General features: G+C 40.7%; 1 protein-coding gene across 1 annotated transcript in view; it reads right to left on the minus strand.

Annotated features, from left to right (window-relative positions):
- ADGRL3 (adhesion G protein-coupled receptor L3) overlaps positions 1-24,958 on the minus strand; it is a 304,411-nt gene that overhangs the window by 64,735 nt on the left and 214,718 nt on the right. Inside the window, exons 9-14 of the mRNA XM_042811914.1 lie at positions 22,557-22,742; positions 18,819-18,857; positions 5,444-5,627; positions 4,530-4,652; positions 2,232-2,440; positions 1,350-1,526 (exon numbers count right to left, since the gene is read on the minus strand). Coding sequence (XP_042667848.1) covers positions 1,350-1,526; positions 2,232-2,440; positions 4,530-4,652; positions 5,444-5,627; positions 18,819-18,857; positions 22,557-22,742 — 918 coding nt within the window. The remainder of the gene's footprint in view (positions 1-1,349; positions 1,527-2,231; positions 2,441-4,529; positions 4,653-5,443; positions 5,628-18,818; positions 18,858-22,556; positions 22,743-24,958) is intronic.

Raw genomic sequence — 24,958 nt, forward strand, 5'->3', positions numbered from 1 at the left:
CACACGCTCTGAATTGACCATTTATTTGGACAACTCCTAGGATAATGCCATAGCCATTTAATGACACAGCTCCTTGACTGGTAGTGATTCCTACAGAATACAAAAGATACATAATCCTGCAGCAGCAAATCTATCCTGTTCCTCTCAGCTGGACCCAGCTGTTGTGGCAAATGAGCTGCCAGGTTCTCATTTCTTTTTTGTTGAGCATTGGTCATGCATGACAGTGCTTTAATATATACTTTATTTTAGCTCTTCAAATTCCTCTTCAGATTACTAAGTGAAACAAATGTATACAAAGGAATGATAGCCGCAGACTATTTAAGAAAAGGTATTTTATAACCATAACAGCTTTTGTGGTAATGCAGCCATAGAAGTGACTAAAATGGTCTGCCCAAACAGAAGGATCTAGCTCAGAATGGTCAATTTAGCTGCAGTGCAAGGCACACAAAATGGAGACAGTGTAACAGAGAAAATCACAAGGCCGAAGTCCTTCAGGAATCAGGGCCTCCTTTCTACAGCAAGTGGAACTGTTTTCAACTAAAGACAGAAAAGACAGCTCAGGAAATGAAAGATAACTCAAACATTGCCTCATTCTTGAAAAATATCCCAAATGTGCACTTCTCTCCCCACTACCACCATGAGGAATGTTTACTTTCAGGAACAAATTCATTAGCTACAATGGGGTTACTCATACGAGAAAGCAGTATTACACCAAAAAGGTGGTGCAGGCAAAGGAACTAACTGGTATGTACCAATCTTAGGGGATGCAAAATCAAGACAGGATGATATAATGAGGTTTGGTTTTTTTTTAATGTGTAGCTTGCTGTCACATTGTGAGACACAAATAATGTATCTTTCTCCCATAGTTGATGGCTGGAAAAGAGTTCTGATTCTACACATACACCTCACAGATATGTGCAATGTATTTCCAGCTGTTGCAAGCAAGGCACTCAACTCACACCCAACAAGGCAGTCTTTGCTTGCTCCTGTTCCACCATGCAGGTGCTTGCTGCTCCCTGCTGGTACAGCTAGGACCCTGAGAGCAAGGATCGAGCCAGGATATGTTATGGACCAGTTATGCAAAGGATGTGTGGAATCAATGGCCAGTTTTGTCCACCAGTCATCGGCAGTTCTGAACTGCCCATGCCAGATCAGTGCAGTCTTTGCACAGGTGTGACTGTCTACTTTTTCACTCCATAGCAGAAAGAAGGTTTACACGAGATAGTTTCTACCGTTAGAGTTACTGTGACACAGCAATTTCCCTGCTCAGCTGCCTTTTGCAGTAACAACATGTTGTTATATTGGCAACTGTTCAGTGCATTGGCAGCCTGTGAATTTGCAAAGCTTACCTTAACTTCCACATGTGCCATCAGGACTGCAAAGTTGGTTAGGTGATTGCAGGAGCATGTGGTGTGCGTCTTGTTAGTTGTCAGGAGGCGACATCCTTGGGTGGACCAATACCCTGTCATGGTACGCTTAGTATAGCTCCAGAATGAACAGTTTGGATTGAAATTTTCTTCTGACTGCTGCAGGGAAGCAATGAGCAAATGCAGTAAAATGATAGGGTTTCAGAGATTTCTAAACACATTACCTTTCCTTTTTTTTTTTCCCCCCCAGAGGCACTTTGTAACTCTTACTCTTTAATTTTAGATAAACAATCAACAATGACTTCGAAGTCGAGTATTACTTGTCAGCATCAGAGAAAGTTAGGTTGTTGCTGCTCTCATTGCTAATACAAACCTAGTTCTTTGTTCTTGATTAATTTCAGACATAGACTAAATTCAGCTCTTCAAAACCAGATTGCTTCATTTGCATTGCAGAGCGGAGAAATTAATTGCTTTAAGCAATCAACTTTAGCAATGACTGTGCTTGGCTAACAGGAGTGCTAGCTGTCCTTTTTCACTGTAATTCCACTTCCCTCTAATATCCCCTGCCACCATGATAAAATAATATTATGGCCCATTCTAATATATTGTTGGTTTTTAATTACAGAATGACGTATGTCAGCAACTGAGCAATGGACATCAGCTCAAAGGAGACTTTCTTTACTTTTATTAATGCAATACAAAAGAGATATTCCCCATAAACAACTCAAAGCGCAGAGGAACAAATGCGTAATTCAAAATCTAATCAAGGACTGCTGGGGGCCTCAGATCACCAAACTTCTGTGGCACTTTATAATAGAGACAGAATTAAAAAAAAAAAAAAAATTGGTTTTCAAACTTGCTCACCTTAATATGCTTGACAGTAAAGACCACGGGATCAGCTAGGTAAACCTTATTGCTGAACTCTTTGTTTATTGCTGCCGTGATGACAGGGGAGTTGACGATGACGGAGTGATTAGTAGACATCGCTTCAGTTCCTAATTTCATGCTAGCATTCTCCGTGGAGAGATAGGTGCCCAAGTTGTTGTACAGCACGAAAGCTACCCTGATTTCACCTAGGAGAGCAGCGTGAAGTTAGACATCTAGCTTAGTGCACTGGCTTTCATTTTTGATGACAAATTTCTTCTCTGAATGAACTTAAATTTTTTGGGGGGGAGAAAGCATGAATGAATCAAGATGTGGTGTATGAAAAATTCACCTTCTCCTGCCTATACCAGTGAGCATCCTGAAATACACTGACTGGTCCAAGGATGAAAAGGCAAGGGCTGCCACTGCAAAACAAACTCTTTTAAGCAAACACACTGAAGTAGATGGACAGCAAAGGTGAGCTTATTTTTGGAATCAGTAGAAAAACTGACTCCAGAGAAAAGAGGCCAGGCGACACATTTCCCACTTGACTTTACACTATTCTCCAGGCAACGCTTGGGAAACATATTTCATTCTGGCCTGCCATAGAGTTGCAGTGTAAAACTATAATTTAGTCCAACACAACCCCCATTAATAAATCAGGACTGCTTCAGAGAAGTGCGAGGTCTATTCTGGGAGAGGAAATCCAAAACTTTCCAATGCAATTCCAATCTCATATGAAGAGCAAAACAAAAACAGCACAAATTTGTCAATCATATAACCCTCTTCCCATAAATACCCACCACTAGGGAACCTGCACCACACTACCAGTCAACTTTTAGTTTTGTTTTCTTTTGTTTTGTTTTTTTTTTAGCTGAGATCATCCTGTTCGCTTCCTGTTTTAATTCACAGACTTCAAATAAGAACCAAATGTGATTAGTTTGTCTTATAAATACAAGTTGTGGGGAATATTTTTTGTTTCACTTCAGCTTCTGCAGAAGGTGAAGCACTGATGACTCCAAAGGTCCTTCCCAAGCTTAATTTTTCTACAATAATTTCTTTCATAGCTGTTTGGAAACCTCTAGGTGAATGTCAAGCTGATAAAAATTGATGGGGCTCTCTCAATTTGACCAGAACTCCACTGATATACTTAGAAATAAAGACTTTTCCTTCCTTCTGCCAACACAATTCTCTTTCTCCACAAATCTTCTCCAAAGCTCACTGGTGAAATGCCTATCCCACTGGAATTTTGCTGCTCATCTCGGGTTTTACACCAACTCTAAAAGAAACACTGTTCTTTAAACTCTGCATTTAAAAGTATCAAAACCCATCAAGGAAGCCAATGGCAAAGCTCTCTTTCTCAGCCACTGAATCAAATTTTTGTCTCAGCAATTGTCTGCAATTTTGGCAGTTTTAATGCATCTAGTTTGGCTGTAATGCTGTCCTATTACACTGTGTAGTGATCAAACTCTGCAATAGAGTGCTTTTCCCCTACATACAGCTTAATCTTGAAAAAACAGCCATTGCAAAATGCACACTCCTTCCTTGCAGAGCAGTAAAGTGACTGAATGAAGTATAAACTTTAAAGGAACTCATAAACAGGACCATGTCAGTCCCATCAGTAGAAAGCATGGCAGTTTAAAGTTGGCTTATAGCGAGGCTGGAGAGATCAACAAATGTATCTGCTCAAATTTCTGATCTGGAAATAAATAACCAGACAGCTTGAAGACTATTCACACTCAGTATCATCTTAAATTTATGGTATATTAGTAGGTTCAAAACCTTCAGAGAGGAAGGCACTAAAGATGCAAACTCTTAACAGTTAACCAAGATTTTCTGCCATGTTGACACATTATTAAGATTTGCTGCTATTGTTTCTTTCCTTTCCTTTCAGAAACCTGCACAGTGCCCAAGTGTGAAGCAGGTTACTCACACAAGGCTCTTATTCCATGGGAAGGAAGGCTTCCACGGCAAATAACATTAGTTAAAAGTACTTCTCTGGATGCAGCACTGTGCCCCAACAAACACGTCGTGTAGGGATCTGGTGTATTTCTACCACTATATGATGCTTTTGAAGGCTGTCAGTCACTTGGTAACATAATACATTCCTTGTGAACCAATGTAGCCTTCAGTCAAGGGCTTGGGCAACTAACATTAACATTAACGTAAATAATAACAGTGATTAATACTAAACTTATAACTGGTTAAAAACAAAACAATAATTGCAAGCCATTCACAAACAATGCCTGAAGCACAACTGATTTAGAAGGCCAGCATGGCCAGAGGTGCTGTACCTACCATTCCGACCATTTTGTTTCAAGGTATTTGCCGAAAGTTGAATGGCACTCCCATGGCCCGTGTTCTGGGGAAACTTCAGATCTTCCAGATTGCCATCTGTGCTTAGTCTTGCAACTTCCAGCTCTGTTTGCAAGAGAGACCAACAGAAAGAAAAGTCACTACTGAAAATAATTACCTACACAATACTTGAAATTTAAAAAATGGTGTTCCAGACCATCTGAAAGTAGAGGAATCAAGTTACAAGGTTTCACACTAGACTCTTTCTTTCTAAATCTTTGCCCTGAAGAAGTTTCAGATTTAATTAAAAAATAAAATAAATCCAGTTGTCTGTGGAAGACAAAAGACAACTAGTTCTTGTAAAGAAGAACCTCAGGATATTAAGGACAATGGTTAAAATGAAAATCTGAAAATGCTAGTTCTTTGCCACTGGCAATTGGTACTTTCTGTAAATGTTATCAGTTCTTGGGATCTGTGTTCAAAGAAAAAGAAAGAAGAGTTGTTCTCATTTTACATATGCACAGTGGGAGTTCTGGTGCTTTCCATCATGCTTGTTTTTTAATTAAAATCAACAATCAGCCAAATAAAGACACAAATTTGTATGAAATGAAACACAATTGCATTTTGATGAACCATCTCCCTGTGAAACAATACTCTCAGTGTGCTAGCACAGATTTTGCACTTGAAGCCAGGAGTAATAAAGGCAGTTTAAGTTCTCTTTTCCCATGGGATTTCAAGGACAGGGAGCTATCTTATTCCCTTAGGCTCTTTTGGAAAGACTTCTAAGTTTTTCACACCAATGGCCAAGACACATCCAACACTGCTCTCCAGTTAATGTAGAGCCAAGACTGAAGTCAGGTTTCACAACCCTTACTCTCCCTCTGGTGCTCCCAGTATCTATGGGCTCATTCTCTTACGGATATTGTCGGTGTTTTCACGGACAATGTCAGTCTTCAGCAGGTTATCAGCCAGCACAAAGGCACTGTCCTCCACAGTGTCAAGCAATTTGGTGGCTGCACGTTGCTGTTCACTTGCATTCAGGTCCCTCCAGGCATTCAGAGCCTGCGGCTGCAGGAGGTTGTTCACCGTTTCCACCATGGCCTGCAAAGGAGAGGAACTGAGTAAGAAAGGGCTTGAGCAAACCTAGTGCACCTCTGAAACCTCTGACATACGCCCAGTTTTCTTCTCAACACACATAGGGACAGGACAGCATGTCATTCCCCACCCACTGGTGCAGCCTACAATGAAGCTAGTCATCATTTACTGCATTAGATGAGAGTGGGAGGAAATCTTGATTTTACTTGATTTTCAGCTTCCATGACCATCAGCTCAGATTAAGAAGGAATTAAGAGTCAGGGACGGTGGAAGGGGGATGTGGAAATCCCTAAAGAAACATGCAGGAAAATATACTTCAAAAACTATCTGTGAAGTAAGTTGCTGCTATCTGTGCAATAAGATTCAGAAGCCAGGCTGGGACACTCACGGAAGTTCTCTAGCATCCATCTGCAATGGCTACGCTCTTTCCAGAGCGTTTCCCACCACATAATCTCTAACAGGCACTGAGACACAGAAACAGTTAAGTTACATCCCTTCATTCAGAGAACAAGCAGGTGCCCATAGAGATGTAGATAAGACGCTCCATTTCAAATATCTCAATTTGGGAAAGAGTCAGCCATCCGGCAGGCCTGCCCCACAAAGAAACATTTCCAATGCCAGCTATCACTGACTGCATAAACCAACCTTCCCTTTAAGATGAAGCTGCCACTCTTAATTTTCTGCATGCTGAAAGCATCAGGCATCAAACATAGGCATCAAACCCAAAGTACTGTTTTTCAAGACAGACAGTCCTGTGGGCTTTCTACATGCTGCAAGCCTAAAGGATACTCCGCGGGTCACTTTCATGGAAACACTTCAGTTTTTACTCCTTACTGTCTCTAAACCCACCCTCAAGATGATGTATGAATAGAGAGAGGATGCAGCATGGCTTGCTCTCTAGCAGAACCCTAAGGAAGAGAGTAACAATGGCATCACAAGGCACTGTGAATTTGGGCATCCTGACTCCCCTTCACCAGTCATGGTCAGATACAAATGTGCAGAGGAAGAATAAAATCACACTGAACCAGAATAAAATTTTATTGTTGTATGCAGGTGACCTTCAGGAAGATTCAGCTACCGCAATGTTCACAGAAAAGTGAAGGCAGCTGAGTCTGCCACTCCTGGTGCTTTTGATTCCAGAAAAGACAATTAACGGAGACAATGTCATGAGCATCTTCATCCTAAACATCCTTCAGGTTTAAAAGTTTCTCATACCACTGCAGCTCCTATTGGAAGACTGAGCCAGAATTGGGCTGCTCTGACACTAAAAAGCCCATACTTTCCAATTTAATTCATGACAAAATAATTCATTTGTTCTTATGCCAAATCCCTCCTTTACCTTAAGTAGATCTGCCTTGCTTAAGAGGCATTTTTCCTGAGCCTCATAGCTTGGTTTCCAAAGGGTAGAGCAGCCAATGCTTCCACCACTGAAGCAAACTGAAATGGCTGAAAATCTCTTCCTCTATCGCTACTGCAAAAAAATTTTTGCTGTGAAGCCTTTACAGTGCAAGACTGGGATCCCTTCCCCATTTGCTATTAAGTACAACTTATTAGCCATAAATCAATTTCTTAAATTGACTATTAAACACATATTCTTGAATAGTCTAAAAATCATCTTAACAAATGCGGTATGTATACAGGAAAAGATGGTTAACTTTAATTTAAAGAAATACTAAAAATCCATTGCAATTCAGCATGCTTTTCTGGTGTTTTAAAATCTTGAAGCCTGATTGCTGCAGCTCTTCATAAAATTCTGTGGTTTACTAAAGTAGCTTATCTCTTTGCAGACAGAAAGAAGGTGTTACTCTTTCACAGTGAGCAAAAACCTTGGCTATTTTGCTGCACAGGTTCTACACAACATGGTCTTTTCTTGCAAAGATCTTATATTCCTGGAAAGCAGAATATTAGGATTTTTCTCCCCTTTCAATGTTACCATGCAGGCTACAATTTACCTTACATCCATTCAGCTCAGCTACTAATGTTGTTTTTAAATCTCTACTAAAACAACATGCTAGATACTTTTATCAATATCTGAATGGTGGGAATAGTCATTGCAGCAGATCTAGCTTCTGGCTCTGGATGGAAAGGTTATGTCTATTTGTCTAAACATGAAACAGATGCCAAGATATTTCTGTTATAGTGAAACACATGCTGCAAAGATTTTTCCTCAGAAAAGTAATATATATATAATTTTTTTTTTAACAAATTATGTGTGCATACAAAGCCTGACAGAGAACCTCACGCAGGCCTTATGTGCCACCTTCTCACTTACGTGCACAGTGTTTTGTGCTCTCCATCCAAGTAGCATCTTCAAGTGACAAGCCTGAAAGTAGCCACTTCATGTCACCCTGGATCCAGGGCCTGACTCTAAACCTCCAGAAGGATTTCCAAGGACTTCAGTTCAGGTCCCTAACACATATCTGAGCAAGTTGGTAGACTGTCATCATTGGCAATACATCCAAGATGAATTTAGTCCATTGCTTTTCCCAGAGGGTCAATCCCCTCACCTGCCTCAGTGCATTAATCAAGTGTTCCCCACATTATATTTCTGAGTGCAGCACTTCATTATGGCTGAGTGCTGTGGGCTGAAGCCAAGGAGATGAGGTGCTAATGAAATGTTTGCATTTTGGACAGGAGCTGAGGTAGGTGTTTAAATGAAACAAAACAGCTGTTAAAGCAACAGTGTCTCTTGAGAAACAGATGCCAACTGGGAAAAGTTGAATAGGAGAAAGGGAACTGTGGGAAAACAGGCACATGGGACACAGACTGGCCTGCGTCTTTGCATTTTGCTGAGATTTAGGTTGATTTGCCACCAGATTCAACGACTTTGTGAACTGATGAAGCTCTAGCAAAGAAGCAACAGTGCCAGTCTCCCAGTAAAGCCTCTCAGACACAAGCAGGATTAGCCCTGACAAAGGACCTTTGAAATAAGGAAGGCATGAGATAGGTGCTCCTGGGAGCGGATGACTTGATGAGTGTTACCTGAGATCCTTGGTGACCTTGATGAAGGTGGGGATTTTCAAAGGGAGCTAAGGAAGTTCTGATCTAGTTCTGCACATCTACTTCACTGAAGACCTTGCCTCTTTCCCATTCTAAAGCTTTTCTGCTGCTCTAGTTTTCTTCTCTTCCAAACACAGCTCAACAGGGTGAGCAACTTTCGAGGGAACCATGGCATACTTGTGAGCTTCAGGCAAAACAAAAGTATGGGCTACAGTATATGTCAATTTCCCCTACAGGGAAAAAAAACCACAAAACCCAATGCCAAGGTTGCTGGGGTTTAAAGAATGAAGAGCACAAGTATGCACACGCCCAGGGAGAAGTATAAAAGCAACAGAAATTACACTGAGGGAGACCTTGAGAAGTGTGAACAAATGAAGGAAGAAGAGCACTGCAGAATGGAGACAGGAAAGAAGACTTTCCATCTGTCTTTTTATCCTGGGATGTGTAGATGTGGCTCTATGCTAAGATTTCAGGCTACCTATATATTAAATACTAAACTCCCTAAACACAAACTTGTGAAGAACAAGCATGAAAGGTCAGATGAAAGGTCGAATGTGTCTAATACACTATCTCCAACGTGATTGCAATTGGACAAATCAAGTATAGAAGACAAAATCCATGGTGGAGAACTCTTTTATTATTAGTTATATAGCACCAAAGAGTGTAATTTCAACATAAATAAATGTTATAAACAGCAGAGGGAATTTTTTTCCCCCCACTTATGGCTCATGATTTTTCAATTTTGTCCTGAGGTGACAAAACAGAAACAAAATGTAAAACTTCCTTCTCAAACACTTATAAAACAGCATTAAAAGAAGTATTGTCGAAAGGTAAATAAGAGTCTTCAGTAACTAGGCATTCCTAAAGGGGATCACATATATCCTACTCATTTCCTTTGTGACAGCTGCTTCATCCTCTAAAACTAAAGTTTGCTTTTCCACCTATTTTTATGTCCTGCCCCTCTAGAAATACTTGGCCAAAATACATGACTATGTGACACACCATTTAAACCTAGGAGGGAGGATATACTCAGTGATACCACACCCATTGGCTTATCTCTCATCATATCAAACCCCAAAGCATTACCCTTTGACAAAAATAGATTCAGTAATGTAAAATCTGTCTTTACATGGGAATTGAACCTGGAAATCACCTAAAGATGTTAGTCCTACTAATCTCGTTGTCAAATTTAGGACTGGAGCTCATTGTGCCATGTTGTTTAAGCACAGCAACCCTAACCTTAGAAGAACAGCAGCCCTCTTCCAGTCAAGTCCTAAGGGTGCTCTGTTCTAAATCTTTATAGTTCACTTTGTCCTCTTGCTGAGCAGCCAACAGAGGAAAAAAAAAAAAAAAACAAGACACCAATGAACTGGTTGTTAGAGCATGTTTTCAAGGGTATGTGAGAAAATACCTCTTTATGCCAAATGAATACCAGCAGGCCCCTCAGGGAATACTGGTTGAGTCCCTCTGCAGAGTAATTTTCAAATTCACAGTTCATCCTTCTTTGCAACACAGCACCTCCTTAAGAACAGACTGAAAATGAACTATAAATTATTTTGCATGTAACTTATATCAAGGCCTCAGCTCCTATAGCAGCTCTGGCATTAAAGCACCACTTTTGCAAAGACATCTCTAATTAAAAGAAATGCATTTTATAACTTTTAAAGCCCAATCTCACACTGCTAACACTTGTCTTCCTTGACCCGAAGGGAATGTTTGATGCAATGCACTTCCAAAAATTAGTACAGAAGGAGCTACGTCAACAAAGCTGTGCTTTGCACTGGTATACTAAAGTCAGAACTGATGTGTGAAACAAACACTGCTTGTAAAATTACCCCTGTGCAAAAGCTGCTTGTTGGCATAGTTTGCTGAGAAAAGCCTTCTCATGCTTTCTTAGAACAGTGGTGCTAAGGCCACAGAGAGCAACCACAAAGTTACAGCCTTAGACTGCGGTGCTTTGTCTGAAGTTCTGGTCCTGTCTGATGCCTCTGGGTGCTACTCCAAAACAAGTGCATCACCATCTTTATTCAAAGCATGCACAAAACATTATTATCCCACTTTTTAATAGCAGCCTGAGGTTTTATGGTAAATTGGTGGAGGAAAAAAAGTACGAAACCCTTTCAGGTCTAAAGTGCACAGTGAATATGAAAAATACTTCAGACAGCAGATGTACTGAAATGTAGGTATGGTTCAGTGATCACAATATTACGCTCTTCTTTTTCCCTTTCTCTACTAGAAACCAGGAGTGCTTTAAAAGAGCTTACCTGCCTTCAAGAACAGCTAATTTTTCTCTGTATTCAAATGAAACACACAGTGCTAAAACAAACCCCCTTTTAAGATATCAGTATTTGCAAACCTCCAAAGTAATTGAGTAAAAGGCACAATCGATGCCACTGATGACAAATTCTGCTGGAAGTTTGCAATTGTTGCCTCTGGCCAGAAAAAGCTCCAGTAAAAAAGGAACTCCCATTAACTCCGAATATACCTGGTGCAGCCTAAATGGACAGCCAGGTAAGAAGACCTGGATGAAAGCAGGTATTTGGGCACACAAGGAGAGCCAGCCTTGGCAAGGTTATTACACTGAAAAGGACCAGCTCAAGAAACGTTTGGCCTCAAAGTGACAAATAAATGACACCCTGATCCCTTTGCAGCAAGAAATGCACATGCTGAAGCAGTCATCTGTTATGTGGGGAAAAGTAAGCACACATTACTTCTTCAGGTCCCAAAACAAAGAAAATGTTGTCTTGGCTAAACAATAATATTACATCTTGTTTCTTAGCTGAAATGTGTATTCAAATATGTCTGACAAGGCTCTTTGCTCTCCAATGGTTCTTCTTCCTGTCATTTGTTCTTGTAATTCCAAATTAAAATTAGTATCTAGTCAAAGCACAAGACCACAGCTTACAGGGAAGCCCAGCCAGTCTAAGGCTTTTTCCAAAACAATTTGGTCATCGTAAAACATCTGTTATTCACTGAAATGGATAAGCACATATTTAAATTGAATCTAGCTTAACCATAACAAGAAGTTGAAAAAGAAACTAGTTTATTAGCATACATACTGCTGATCTTCACTTCTGCCTTCAGAAGTAACCCAGAGGCACCAGTCTACACCAACTACCAAAGCAGGTAACTGACCACCGATGGCATCAGTTTCAGTGAACTGAACCAAAACCGACAGTTACTACTCATGGTGAAGGCAAATGGAGATCTTCCTCTGACACTAAGGAGGAATTTCTAAAGTGATTCCATAGATTCAGGGGAAAAGCTGTTTCTGCTGCCAATGTAAGAACTATAGGAAATAGCCTCAATTTCAATGGTACTGGGAACTCAATGCACTGAGAATAAAGGTACTGACCTTTATTAAAATCAGGTCATCTACAAAACGCTTAAGTATGGAATTAATGGTCTTGCACGAGGCATGCAAGGTTTGCAATCTTGGCCTTGAACTACTAATAATCTCCTAATGAGAGCACAGAAGAAAAAAAAGAAAAAAAAAAAAGGACATCTGAGAAATAAAAGAAGGTTATAAATTACAGGTTATGGCTTTGCTTTGCTTAGTATACGAGGAAGAATATTTTAAGGTCAGAAGGCCTTAAGTAGGACTGAAATAAAAGGAATTGATTGCCAAGAAGGAAATAACATACGATCTATTTCATCTAATGAGATCTTCCCTACAGAATAAGCTGAGAACTGCATTTATAAATCATCTGTATTTGCTGCCCTACTGTTTGGGATGTGGGACCATACTAGCAACTGCTAGGATAATCACACAGGAGAAGTGAGCAAAGATGTAGAAAGAAAGGAAAATGACTTGCAAACAATAAATGCTTGTTTGATGAAATATCCATAGCCTTCAAGAGAACTCCTAGGGCATCTGCGAGATTCATCTTTTCTCCCAGTGGTCCAAATCAAAGGGACATCTCCCACTGGTCTCTACAGCAATTCACACTGAGACTTTTTTCTGTGCCTACAGGCTTAAGGGCTGACTCAGCCTTAAGCAGAAAGTGAGTATACAGTAACACAAAAACTATTAGATTTTTTTCCAGTTTTGCTGTTACACGTGAGAGCATTACTGCACATGAAGCTTAGTTGTAGGTAGAGGAATATATGGTCACATTCCAATATCCACATGAAAAATTTTGGACTCCAGTGACAAACCAAAGGCCGCTGCTTTGAACCTCCTCTCCCCTAACAGGCTCAATGCAGCAGAAACACACAGGGTGGGGATTTATATTTTTCCTCTTACTGACATAAATCAAGTGTGGGTCTATCAAGCTGTGAAGTATATTAAGTTCACAGGGTTTTTACAAAGGGCTGCCCAAGCGCTGAACCCTGCTGTGTGTCACACTTCTTTCAGATGTCCTTTTAATTACATTAAATGAAAGTCCGGAGCACTTTGATGCTTATAGCCAAACATCTAGATACCTTGAAAAAGCTGCTAAAAGTACTCCCCATAGCTATAGTTAATATACTACATTGTATGCACACTGCTAGCCAATTTATTCCAGCCACTTCAACAACGATACCTCTCCTGACAGGCTGTGCAGAATAGCATCAGGAGTCGAGTGAGGCACAAATCATTAGAGGACTCTGAAAGTTGTTTGACACGCACCGCAGAGCTCTTTGTCATATAGCCAATTAAGTGACCAAACAAGGAACTTGAAAATCCTCATTAATTTGCCCCTTTCTTTATAAATGGAGGTTAGAGCCTTTCTTGTTGCAGGCACAACAAGAACACAACTAAATGTGGCATAATTCAATTTATTCTCTGTCTCAAGAGCTTCTTTCGTTTAGTCTTCACAGAAGTTGAGGCCAGCTGGGCAAGCAAGCAAGCAAGAAGTGGGAAAAACAGAATTAATCCACTTTAAATACTACTGGCAAAGTCCCAGACACACCTTTTATCTGCTAAGAGCTACTAAGTTTGCAAAGAAAAAAAAAAATCTCCTCTTTTCCTCAGCTCGAAACTTAATGCCTTTGAACTTTTTAGGGGAAAGCCTTTCATTTTTGCTTAGTACAGCAATTCAAACAGCCTGTGTTAGAAGTATGAAGCATACAGAAAACTTCCAAGAGAACAAGCACAATTCTGATGGTAGCCACCTGCCATCTGCCACCTTGACTCTGCCAGGAGCTCAGTGCTGGCCTGGTTGTGGCTCTGATGATATCTGTACCCAGAAGCTTGTGGTCTTTCTGGATCAGGTGGTACCTCTACCAAAAAGAAGAAGAATGGGAACCTCCTGGGAAGTTTTTGACTTCTGCAACGTCTCTCAAATGCAGCACACAGTTATGTACAGGAAGGGGTTGCTGGTTGGCACTGCAGAGAAAGACATCAGTTTCATGATGTCCCCAAGCTCCAGCCCAAATATCCAAGAAAACCAACTAGGTGAGCTCAGACTGCAATCAAGTGCACATCTGTGCTTGAGAGGACTCCACGTGGTTGGTCTCTGTGGTATGAGCCTTTATTAAGCTCTTGTTTCCACCTACTAAATCTTACAGCAAACTTCTATTTTTTTTCCCACGTTAATAGGGCCTCATTTACTGTACTAAGTGTTCATATTTTTTTTTTCTTTACTATCCTTCCTGTGTATCCAGAAGCCAGGGGAATTCATTTGATCTGGGAAACTACAGGCCAGGCAGCCTCACATCTGTCCCTGGAAAGGTGATGGAACAGCTTGTTCTAGATGCCTTCTCTGAGCAAATGGAAGAGAAGAAGTTCATCAGGAATAGTCAGCATGGATTCACCAAGGGAAAATTCCGCTTGACCAACCTCACAGCCTTCTATGATGGCATCACCAGATGTGTAGTTGGGGGGAGAGCAGTGGATGTCATCTACCTTGACCTCAGCAAGGCTTTTGATACTGTCTCCCATGACATCCTGATAATGAAGCTGAGAAAGCGTGAGACAGATGACTGGACAGTGAGGTCTGTTGAGAACTGGCTGACTGGCTGAGTTCAGAGGGTTGTGATCAGTGGGGCAGAGTCTGGTTGGAGACCTGTAACTAGTGGTGCTCCCCAGGGGTTGCTGCTGGGTCCAGTCTTGTTCAATATCTTCATCAATGACCTTGATGAGGAGATAGTGTCTACCCTCAGTAAGAATGCTGATGATACAAAGCTGGGAGGATTGGCTGACTCACCTGAAGGCTGTGCTCCCATTCATCAAGACCTGGACAGACTGGAGAGATGAGCAGCAATAAATCAGATGAAGTTTAACAAGAGCAAGTGTAGAGTCTTGCACTTGGGAAGGAATAACCATGAGTATAGGTTGGGGTATGACCTGCTGGAGAGGAGCTCTGTGGAGAAGGACCCAGGAGATCTTGGTGGATGACAGGTTGGCCATGAGCCATAAGTGTTTCCTGGTAGCCAAGAAAGCCAATGGGATCCTGGGGTACATTAAAAGGAGCATGGCCAGCAGGCCAAGGGAGGTGATCCTCCTCCTTTACTCTGCCCTGGTCAGGCCCGGAGTACTGTATCCAGTTCTGGGCTCGTCAGTACAAAAAAGATAGGGAGAATGTCCAGCAGAGGGCCACAAAGATGATAAAGGGCCTGGAACATCTCCCCTGTGAGGAAAGGCTGAGTGAACTGTTCAGCCCTGAGAAAAGAAGACTGAGAGGGGATCTTATTAATGTTTATAAATATCTTAAGTGTGGGAGTCAATAGGACATGGCCAACCTCTTTTCAGCTGTCTGTAGGGACGGGACAAAGAGAAACAGCTATTAACTTGAGCACAGGAAGTTCTGCACCAATATGTGAAGGAACTTTTTCATGGTAAGGGTAACAGAGCATTAGAACAGACTGCCCAGGGAGGTTGATTCACCCCATAGAGTGTGGATTCTCCTTCTCTGGAGATATTCAAGACCCACCTGGATGCCAACCTATGCAACCTGCTGTAGGGAGCCTGCTTTGCAGGGAGACTGGACTTGATGACCTTTGGAGGTCCCTTCCAGCCCTTACAATTCTGCAATTCTGCGAATGTGCCCACAGCTTTGTAGGATGAGAAACTGAGAAACAGCACATTTGTGTCACTTGCTGATGAGCGTGGAAGAAATCTCTGACACCAATTCCAATTTCACAGTCCTCAAAAGACAAACGCTGAGTGTTTTCTACTACTCCAAAGCCTCAATGTAAGGAGAAAGATGTTTGTAAAAATGAACAAACACCAACTCTGAAAGAAATTCAGAGTTTATGTCACACACCAGTCATCAAATGAGGATACAGCCATCAAATGTGTCATCTGTTGTGACTCACTCTCTTGCACAATGATTTTGTCATTCCTTTCCCAAAATAGAGTGCCAAGAACAGTGTGTTGCATAAAGGTGGGCTTGATCACGCAGGGAGACACAGTTTCAAGAGGAATCTGTGCACAGATCATTCTCAGCCACCGAAAAGTCAGACACCTGGCCTAACGCTCCTTAGCCAACAGAACACCTTTCCAAGCTCGCTCCATGCATACTGGACATCCACCTCAGCAATATCACCTTCTCTAGGAGTCTCTTACTATTGCAAGTTAAAGCTCCTCTGGAAGTGTTTTAAATGTCACTGAGATGGGCAAATCCCCAAGCGGCTGTCCTGTCATTCTATTAACATGCATTATTACATCACCCATTAGATTGGGTATTATTTTTTTGAGAGAAAAAACAGCATTTACCACATTTTCCACTAACGGAGAGGCTTCTGTAAGCTCTGTCTTCAGTAAAAAAAAATTCCTGAGCTTACAACTCAAGAAATATTGAAGCACTGTACAGACAAATCTAATTGATTATTAGTTTAAAATATGGTATTACCAAGAAAGATAAGGTGACAATCTGATACTGCATTCTCACAGTCTAATCTTTGACTAACTCACAAGATTACCAATTTATTTAAATTATTAATTTACTATGGGCTCAAGAGGGCTTTACAACTCAACTGGCACAAGTTTGTCAGCCCCAATAAACCATTAAGACAGATACTAGTAATTATTATCTTCTCAAGTTCCCCTCTCTTTTCTCAAATCCACCTTCTTTCAGTTGTACTTCTGATTTTTACAGTTAGTGGGCATCTCTCATATAAACTTTGCACTGTGTTTTCCTTTGTCTAATGAGGACTGAAGCTACACTTCAACACATACAACAGCCCCGTGTGTTGGTTTCAGTCACTGACACTCTTCATGACAAAGGGATTAGCACAAGGAGATCACGGCAAAAAGGCTGAAAACTCAATCTCTATGTCACTGGTGACATATTTCTAGGGACTTCCCACCTCCCATTAACTTCAAAAAGTCCAGTACTTCTCCATTTAAATTATTTTGACAGTTCAGACATTTCACTGCCTGGGAAGCATAAGTGGCATATAACAGGAATATGTGCAGTCACATTCAGTTGTTATTACAGACGAACTCTCTCCCACAAGATTTTTTTGTGACTTTAGCTACATGGTTTGCAAATGGAAACATACTGTATGAAAATATGTCTAGATACATTATTTTACCCCCATATAATACAAAGTAGAGTCGAAAGGTTCAATTAGGTCATCCAATTCATTCTTCAAGTCCTCCATTACCAGACTGTCCTTTTCAATACATTTACCAGCTTTGTCCATATTTATACTAAACAGCTCAGGCAATGAGCTTTCATCAGCTTTTGTCTACTAAAGTGGTAGGCAAATGATTAATGTTTAAACACACCAGTAGCCTTTCCAAGTGAAAGGCAAGGAGTCCTTGAAATTAAGGGTAAGTTTAAGTTTGTGCACATATCAATGCCAAACTTTTGTGGAGTATATTATGTCCATTATACACTACTGTTTGAAAGAAGACAAAAAGACCAGAAGCATGCATTAAGTCTGTAGAATGTTCCCGTGCAGCCAGGGAAAGGACAACTACAGATTGAGCAGTACCCAAGATCCCCGACAGGGTTGTATGAACCATGGTCAAGCCAGCCTAATCACATTTACACTCTCACCAGTGGACAAGACAGCTAGCTGGAGAGTAAGTACTGCATTGCAAACATTCCTTAAAATTCTAGTTGCCTTCTCTGGGATCTTAAGAAAGGCCAGACCAGCCACAAATGTATAATTCCACAACTCGTCTTTATCCATTAATGTATAAGGAAGGAAATAGATGAGAGATGGCTTTCTGGCACAACCATATCCAAAGGAAATACAGACAGGCTAACAGCACAGAGGTGCACTGTTATATTTAACGCCCTAGAAATCTAAACCACCTAATCCCACACGCCAAATGAAGCATGTACTCACAAAATAAAGTCAATATGGCTAGGAAGCTTGACTTTGCAGAAATAGAGCAGGCATAGGCAGTCCCTTCCAGAAATGTGGGTTTCACTTTCACACTTGTTTTGCACACACATAATGAATAATGACCAACCATCCATAAGTACAACACTGAAGTCCATAAGCACAAGACAGAAATTAGGGGGTAAAACATTCACATTTCTTAAAGCAGTATTAACTCACCCGTAGTATACAAACAGCTTTATATAAAAGTCACTGGAGCAAATGCTATAAAAGCCTAGGTGACAGGATAAATAATGTCATAAGCCAAGACCTCACTCTTGTAAAGACTAGAAGCAGTCTTTCCAAGACACTGGGTCTTGACATTGTTCATGTAAAACACAATGCAAGCCTGCAAAATTCAGGCTGCAGCTGGGTGAACTTTATGGGACGTTATGTTCCTAATCCTATATTTAGTTTTCAGCACTCTCCTCCTTCTTACATCCCTCTGTAAGGACACTGAATTTCATTATGATTCTACCTCCTCCCTTATGCCAAGAGCCGCAATTTTGAATTGTTTCTAAATTTGCAAGTGCAAGAGGAGAAGAAGGAAAAGCAAGAATATGCATACAGCCATTATTTGAGTAACATGTTGCAAATGAAACCCAACTGGTTTGGAAACATCTTTGCGAGCAGGACTTCAGCATTCTTTATGCATCCATATAGTTCTGCTTACTGCAATGGCTGAACAGGTTTTATCAGAGTTCTTTTTATTTTCTCCCACTTCTTTTTTTTTTTTCCTCCCAAGATTTTTGTTAAGTCTGTGGAACTGGGCAAGTGTGGAGGGAAAATGAATAACTGGAAGTCATATTATCCTGTAACCTTAACCTTAAAGCTTGCTGCCACAAAGACAGTAAAAATCAGATTGACAGACAAGAACCACTTCACAGCCATTCAGTCAAACAACTGGACGTGTATTAAAAACACAAGAAATACCTGGACATAGGCCCTGCAAGAGCGCTCCCTTTTCTGAAGCTGAGTCCATAAAGACAGCAGATTAAAGACGGAATAGAAAAAACAAGTTAGTGACAGAACAAGGGGAAAAATTGAAGAAAATGCCTACGTAAAAACCTTGTTTCTCTTTTAAACAGCTCCTAAAACCAAACCAAACCAAAGGAAATATGTGAGTTAGGCAGCAGTGAAAGGCAGGAAGGATGGGATCCAGAAATACAGGTTAGTCCTCTTTCAGTAAAGCCCACACATGCAACTTTGCAAGAGCAGCTGTTAGACGGTGGGAGAAGTAAGGTGGAAGTACTTGAGAGACCACCTTTCCTTGGAAAGCACATGATATTCCCATGTCAAACAAGGCTTGAAAAGATGAGCTAACTGTTATTTATATGAGAGAGGTGTGGGCTCTGTGCATTTGGAGAGTGCTGATGGCATGTTGAGCTGCAGCAGGCTTTGGACAAGCACGGAGCAAGCTGTATGCAGGGTAGTGGTGGGGACTCATCCTGACATGCCTGCACAATTCCCTGGTTCCAGGCAGAGCCTCTCACGGCCCAGCTTTGTGGTCATGCCTAGAACTGCAGGAGAGTGCATTGCCCAGAGATTCTGAATGCATAAAGGGCCACCTAAGAGGTTGCAAAAGAATGAAATGTGGATCAGATTTAATATTCCCAGTTGAGGGCATTTTCTCCTCTTTAGATTAAACTGTTTCTTAGGGGCTAACCTTTCCAATTCTCTTTCACATTGAGTTTTCCTTTCCTTTGTAAGCACTGGGCCTAAACACTTCATATGCTGAATAGCTTTTCCATAAAGAATCCCACCTTTATAATAAGAGCCACATTTAGGACTATGCTTTCATATGTACTTGCATGCCTCCTACCAGATAACTGCACTTCAGTGTGTTGTGAAATTCAAACAGGCACTTATTTATCTTGATGGAACTTAGCAGGCTGTCTGCAACAATGAGCAAACATGACACTGCTCTGCAACAGTGCAACTAAAGTCTGGCTGCTCAAAGCCACTGTTTTTGCTGGGTTGTGTTTTGCAGATCTGCCTGGGTTGAAAATGGAGATGGCGAATCTCCAAGGAGATTAAGGGGTGACTTGTGCTCTCAACTCATGGCAGTGCCATCCCATTAGAACAGCTGAGAGCCAGATTTGTCCCTGAGAGTTCTGAGGCTCTGAAACAAACAAAATACACCGAGGTATTGTGCAATGCCTAATTTCAATTTCTAATTCATCAATTTGTAACAGTAGAAATCTTCCCCTGGGTAAACGTGGCCCTATGAAGACTTTACAGACAAACGGAGATCAAAGAAAGCCACGCTGGAAATTACAGAGCTATCCACTTGGGGGTCTCACCAGTCTGCTATACAACAATTATTACCTTAATTAAGCCTGATCCAGTGGAAAGCATGAAGCTTTTAGTGACAAGAAAGTGACTCCTGAAAGATGATGGCTTTTAAAAACTCTGATTATGCCAGTTTATTTCAATTCATTGTACATCAGCTTGTACAAAAAAAAAAAAAAAAAAAAAAAAGACAAAAGCAAAAGAGCACAGGTGACTACTTTCATATGGAGCATGAAGGCAAATCCCCAGCACATTTCCTTTAATGATTGAAAGAATATTTAATGGCTAGTGCTCACTTTATTTCTCCTTTCTGACCAAACAACACTAACTAAAATTCCTTGCAAATGTCTTTTTTCCTATTTTTTTTTTTTTGGAAATACTCTTGATCAGCGAAGGGGAAAAAGGAGCAGTAACTCTGCTGCCTTTTGTTTGCCCAATACTACTTCCAAGCCAAATTCATGCATTCTTAAATGAAAACAGAACAGTTGCTCTTCTAAAGAATTAAGTGGGGAATGAGAGCAAGTAAATTACCGAACCTGTCATTTGGATCACTGATTCGCGTCGCTGTTTTGCAGGACTCCACACGGTCCAGAATTTTAATGTGGAGTGCAATTGATTTGTATAAGCTGCTTGTGCAAAGCTGATGGTGGATGAAAAACCTGCAAAGGGAACCACAGGAGTGACAGCAGAGCTGAGTGGCTCTGCCTCACCGAACCTGTCAGTCCCCTTGGTTACTCCCACCCGTCACCAAGACACAGCCCCATTTTGTATCATCGGAGTGAACAGCAGGAGGTGGGATTTAAAAGATGAAAAATATGTGCTTGCAAAGCTGAAGTGACAAAATGTTGGGTGTGGCTAGGGCATATTCAGAAGAGCAAGCAGACTACAATCATGAAACCTGTTAGTATGTGACATTAATTGCTGGTTTTACCTGATATTGTCAGATATCACAATAATTTCAAACAAAACCATGGTTTGATTATAACAGAAATGTTATGCTGATGTAACAGTTAATACAATTATTTCTGACACGGTTATAAAATAGCTGGAAGCAGCATTAATTACAAGCATCAGGATAACCCAATTCACAGCACATGCAAAGCACATGATATGCAGGACGACTTCAGTTCCCACGCAGCTGTAATCTTAAACAATCCTGAAGCCCTTCACACTTAAAAGAGAATATGTCAACAGTAATATCTTACAACAAAAAGACAATGTTACTTCTCCGAAAAATATGTCTCTTTTGAAGACATGGAAGAAATTTCAGCAAGCTTAGCAATCCCAAGCTTAGCTGGGATTGTTTTTTCCCTGTATAACCTCACAATCAAATTCTCTTTACACTTACATGGATGCCAGGACTGTCAGAGCCAGCTACATTGCTAACAGCAAAATTTGGGATCTTTTTTTAAGTAGGTGGCCAATAAAGCCGTATGCTGGTAGCCACAAGGTTCAGTTGGTCGCTGTTCTGATGACAGGCCTGCACAGTGCACTGCCTGAATTTCAAGTAAGTCTTATCCCATGTGTTTACATGAGATTCTGCGACGAAGAGGGCCCTGGACCAAGGAAACCCTACATTTAAATATATTCCTGCAGACTCCACAGCCTGTATTTTCTCCCACAACTGGCAACTTGTAGCACCTTTAATATGTAGCAAGTACATTTAACTCTGGCAGAGGGCAAAGAAACCACAGAGTCATCATGTAGAAAAGTATTTCTGGGCTACATGATAGGCAATCATTTCAAAGGCCCTCTAATATCAAGTTGTCTTCAGCACCTCAGATGTAAATATGCTGACATCCTATGTTTCTTTGATAAATGTATCTCAAATGTAAAGAAATTTTTGCTTGCTTTTATTTATGTTTATGCATAGTAGTGCCCATTTGAACTTCACATTCAGCATTTTTTGATGTTACACAATGAAAAATCAAAAATCAGACTCTGCATTTTTGAGTTTTAAAAATTCAGATTTTCTGTTTTATATTACTCAGACAGATTCAGTATTGGAAACGCTACACAAAATTCTGGTTTCAGTCACACTGGCACAAATCCACAATAATTGCCATGGTATCACTTGACTTATTCTCATACTGAGCTATGAGCGTTGAGACCATGACAAAGTACCTGGAATTTATCCATCTACACATCTAAGGGTATACATTTCCCAGCACCAACAGAACACTCGGCATTTACAACTGTTTCATTTTTCAACAGAATAAAATACACTGTAAACAAAAACTGCCAGGTACTTTTGTCTACTAAGAAAGAAATCACTGCCTTCAAATGGCACCCGTTCAGAAAGAGATTTCTAACAGCTCTCCAGGATCAGTCAAACCTTTCTCCAGCCTCTCGTCCCTTCCCCAGGACCTCTGTTCTTACCTTATTCAAGCTGCGTGCAGCACTGTCCTTCCCACCTGGCGTCAGGTTTCGGAGCTGCACATCAAGCAGGTTCACCAGCTGAACCATGGCAGACACAGAATACGTGATGTCACCAGCATACAAGTGGTTTCTGGTGTGCTCTGCAAGCTCTCGGGCAATATTGGCAGCCATCTCTCCTGACTTCATCTGCAATGGAGAAAGCAGGATAAAAGGTTGACCCTTAGCACTTAGTCTGACATTAATCTAGTCTTCTCAGCCTCACAGGTGTAACTGAGTCAGTTCTGTGCAAAGCAATGCTCTCAGGAAGGAAACGTGTATATAGACTCTCCTGTCAAGAAAGAGCTGATTATGATTCCAGAAGATTATTTGATAGGGAATAGGTGATTTCTGTTACAACTCCCACACAAAAAAAGTTCGTTGCAAAAGGAACAAAAATAGATGACACAGCCCAGATGAACAGGAGAAAAAATACTGTCAATTCCCATTACATGGATTTATTAATTAGGCACTAGCTTAACACTTACCACTTGCACACAGGAGATGTACTCCTCACCACAATGGCTGCTACTTCTGTAATAAGCCTAGTGATTCTTAGCTTAAAAGCATACTAACTCAGGAACAAAAGGCTTAAGGCTTCAAACAAAGGCCTGTCGGAAGGGAAAACCAAGTATGCTGTTTGGCTGTATTTCCTACTAAAAGATTTTTATTGCCTAATTGAGTCATAAAATTAATGAATCACCTGTAGTGGAATTCACTGCATAATTATTTGGGAAGTTCTTTTTTTTCTTTTTTTTCTTTTTTTTTTTAATTCAAGGCTTATCACTTTTTTACTGGCTCTGTATTGCTCTCCTATCCTTCTGCACCTTTCCCTTCTTGTGCCACAAGGACTCGGGGTAGGGCAACTGGTCCTATGGCCTTTCTATAAGCAATTCACCACGGAAGTACTATTGCAACTTTCTGATCCTCTTCATTATATACTACTCTGATCTGGAATGCATATCCATGGGGAATATGTCAGGCATAAAGAGAAGTTACACAGGATGACATTTAAATGAAGCTCCCACTTCTTTGTCAGGCTCAATGACCAACTGTACAGTGTTCTTCACATGAAATTTCCAATTGTTTCATCTTCTAACAGTCAGAAATCAGATATCTATCTTCCTCTCTCAATTTCTGGTGCTTATTATAAAAACAGGATTCTAGGGAAATACTGCAGGCAGAGCTTCTACCTCTCAGTAAATCAATTAGCTCAGTTATAAATGAATAACTTACTTCCATCAATTTGACAGCAACAGCCCATCTGATTTAATGAGATCTAACTGAAGATGTTCATACGCTCATCTTTGGAGAATTAAACCATATGATGACATAGATAAGACAAATAGAGGAGATAATGTGGTGTTCTTCCCAATAGAGCAATGATAACATATATTCAAAAACTGAATTATTTCTTCCTTATTACACACAAAGCAAATGCCATAGAAACCAGATCGTATCCTTATAGCTGCCTGTTTTCCTAAGCAGCTGAAGAAAGCCACGTGTCAGCATAGAGGCTAATTTTTTACCTCCTCTGTTGGTACCCAGCACATTAAAGAATAGCTCCATCAAATTCCTTTATGTAAAGAAATCAAATTCAAGATTTTCCTGCAATTTGTCCCTGAAGCTTAACGTGTATCATGACAAACAATGTTTTTGTAAACCTTACAGAAAATTGCAGAAGTGCAAGTGCTTTTACTCAAAAAAACCTGCTACTCACATTTGATGTTTACCTTTTCTCTTGGATGCATCTTTGCAGACTGGCCTATTCAAAAATAATTGCTCAGCTGCTACAAAGGCAAGCCCAAGAGTGTTCTTTTTCTTGGAACAAGGCTCTTCTACTGAACAGCAAGTTATCACTGCTCCTACCTGTCTGCAAAAACAACGTGGGCTGATCATTAATAGACTCCTTTCCTTTTATCTTACACTGATCACCAGTTCTAAAAACAACGTTGAAGAATTCTTGTTTGACCAAATAAAAACCCCAAAATTGAAGAAAGGCCTGAGAAAAGGCACATTAATACTCAACATTTACCAAGTCTTGGGTCACAAACTCATTTCAAGCACTCAAATTTCCTGACGCATCTTTGGAGAGTGTGTCTGGTTGAGGAACTAATGACCTATATCCTGGCACCACCACTTATTTCCAGACTTCTTTCTTCAGTGTCACTCAGAAGCAGCAGCTACAAGCCCCCACAACAGAGCTGAGACACTTTTTCCATCTTGCCTGCGAGTATATTGCAAAGAGTACACAATATGATGGCCATATGACATGGTAATGCCAGCTTCCCTCATTCTTTTGGGAGCTTCATGTGGAAGCTCTCTGTGCAGTGTTCTCCATGCAGTTTTGACACAGTCACCACCAT

The sequence above is a fragment of the Centrocercus urophasianus genome, unplaced genomic scaffold (genome assembly GCF_019232065.1).
Source record: "Centrocercus urophasianus isolate 14NV4802_14NV808 unplaced genomic scaffold, USGS_Curo_1.0 seq_13, whole genome shotgun sequence".
NCBI classification, from domain to species: Eukaryota; Metazoa; Chordata; class Aves; order Galliformes; family Phasianidae; genus Centrocercus; species Centrocercus urophasianus.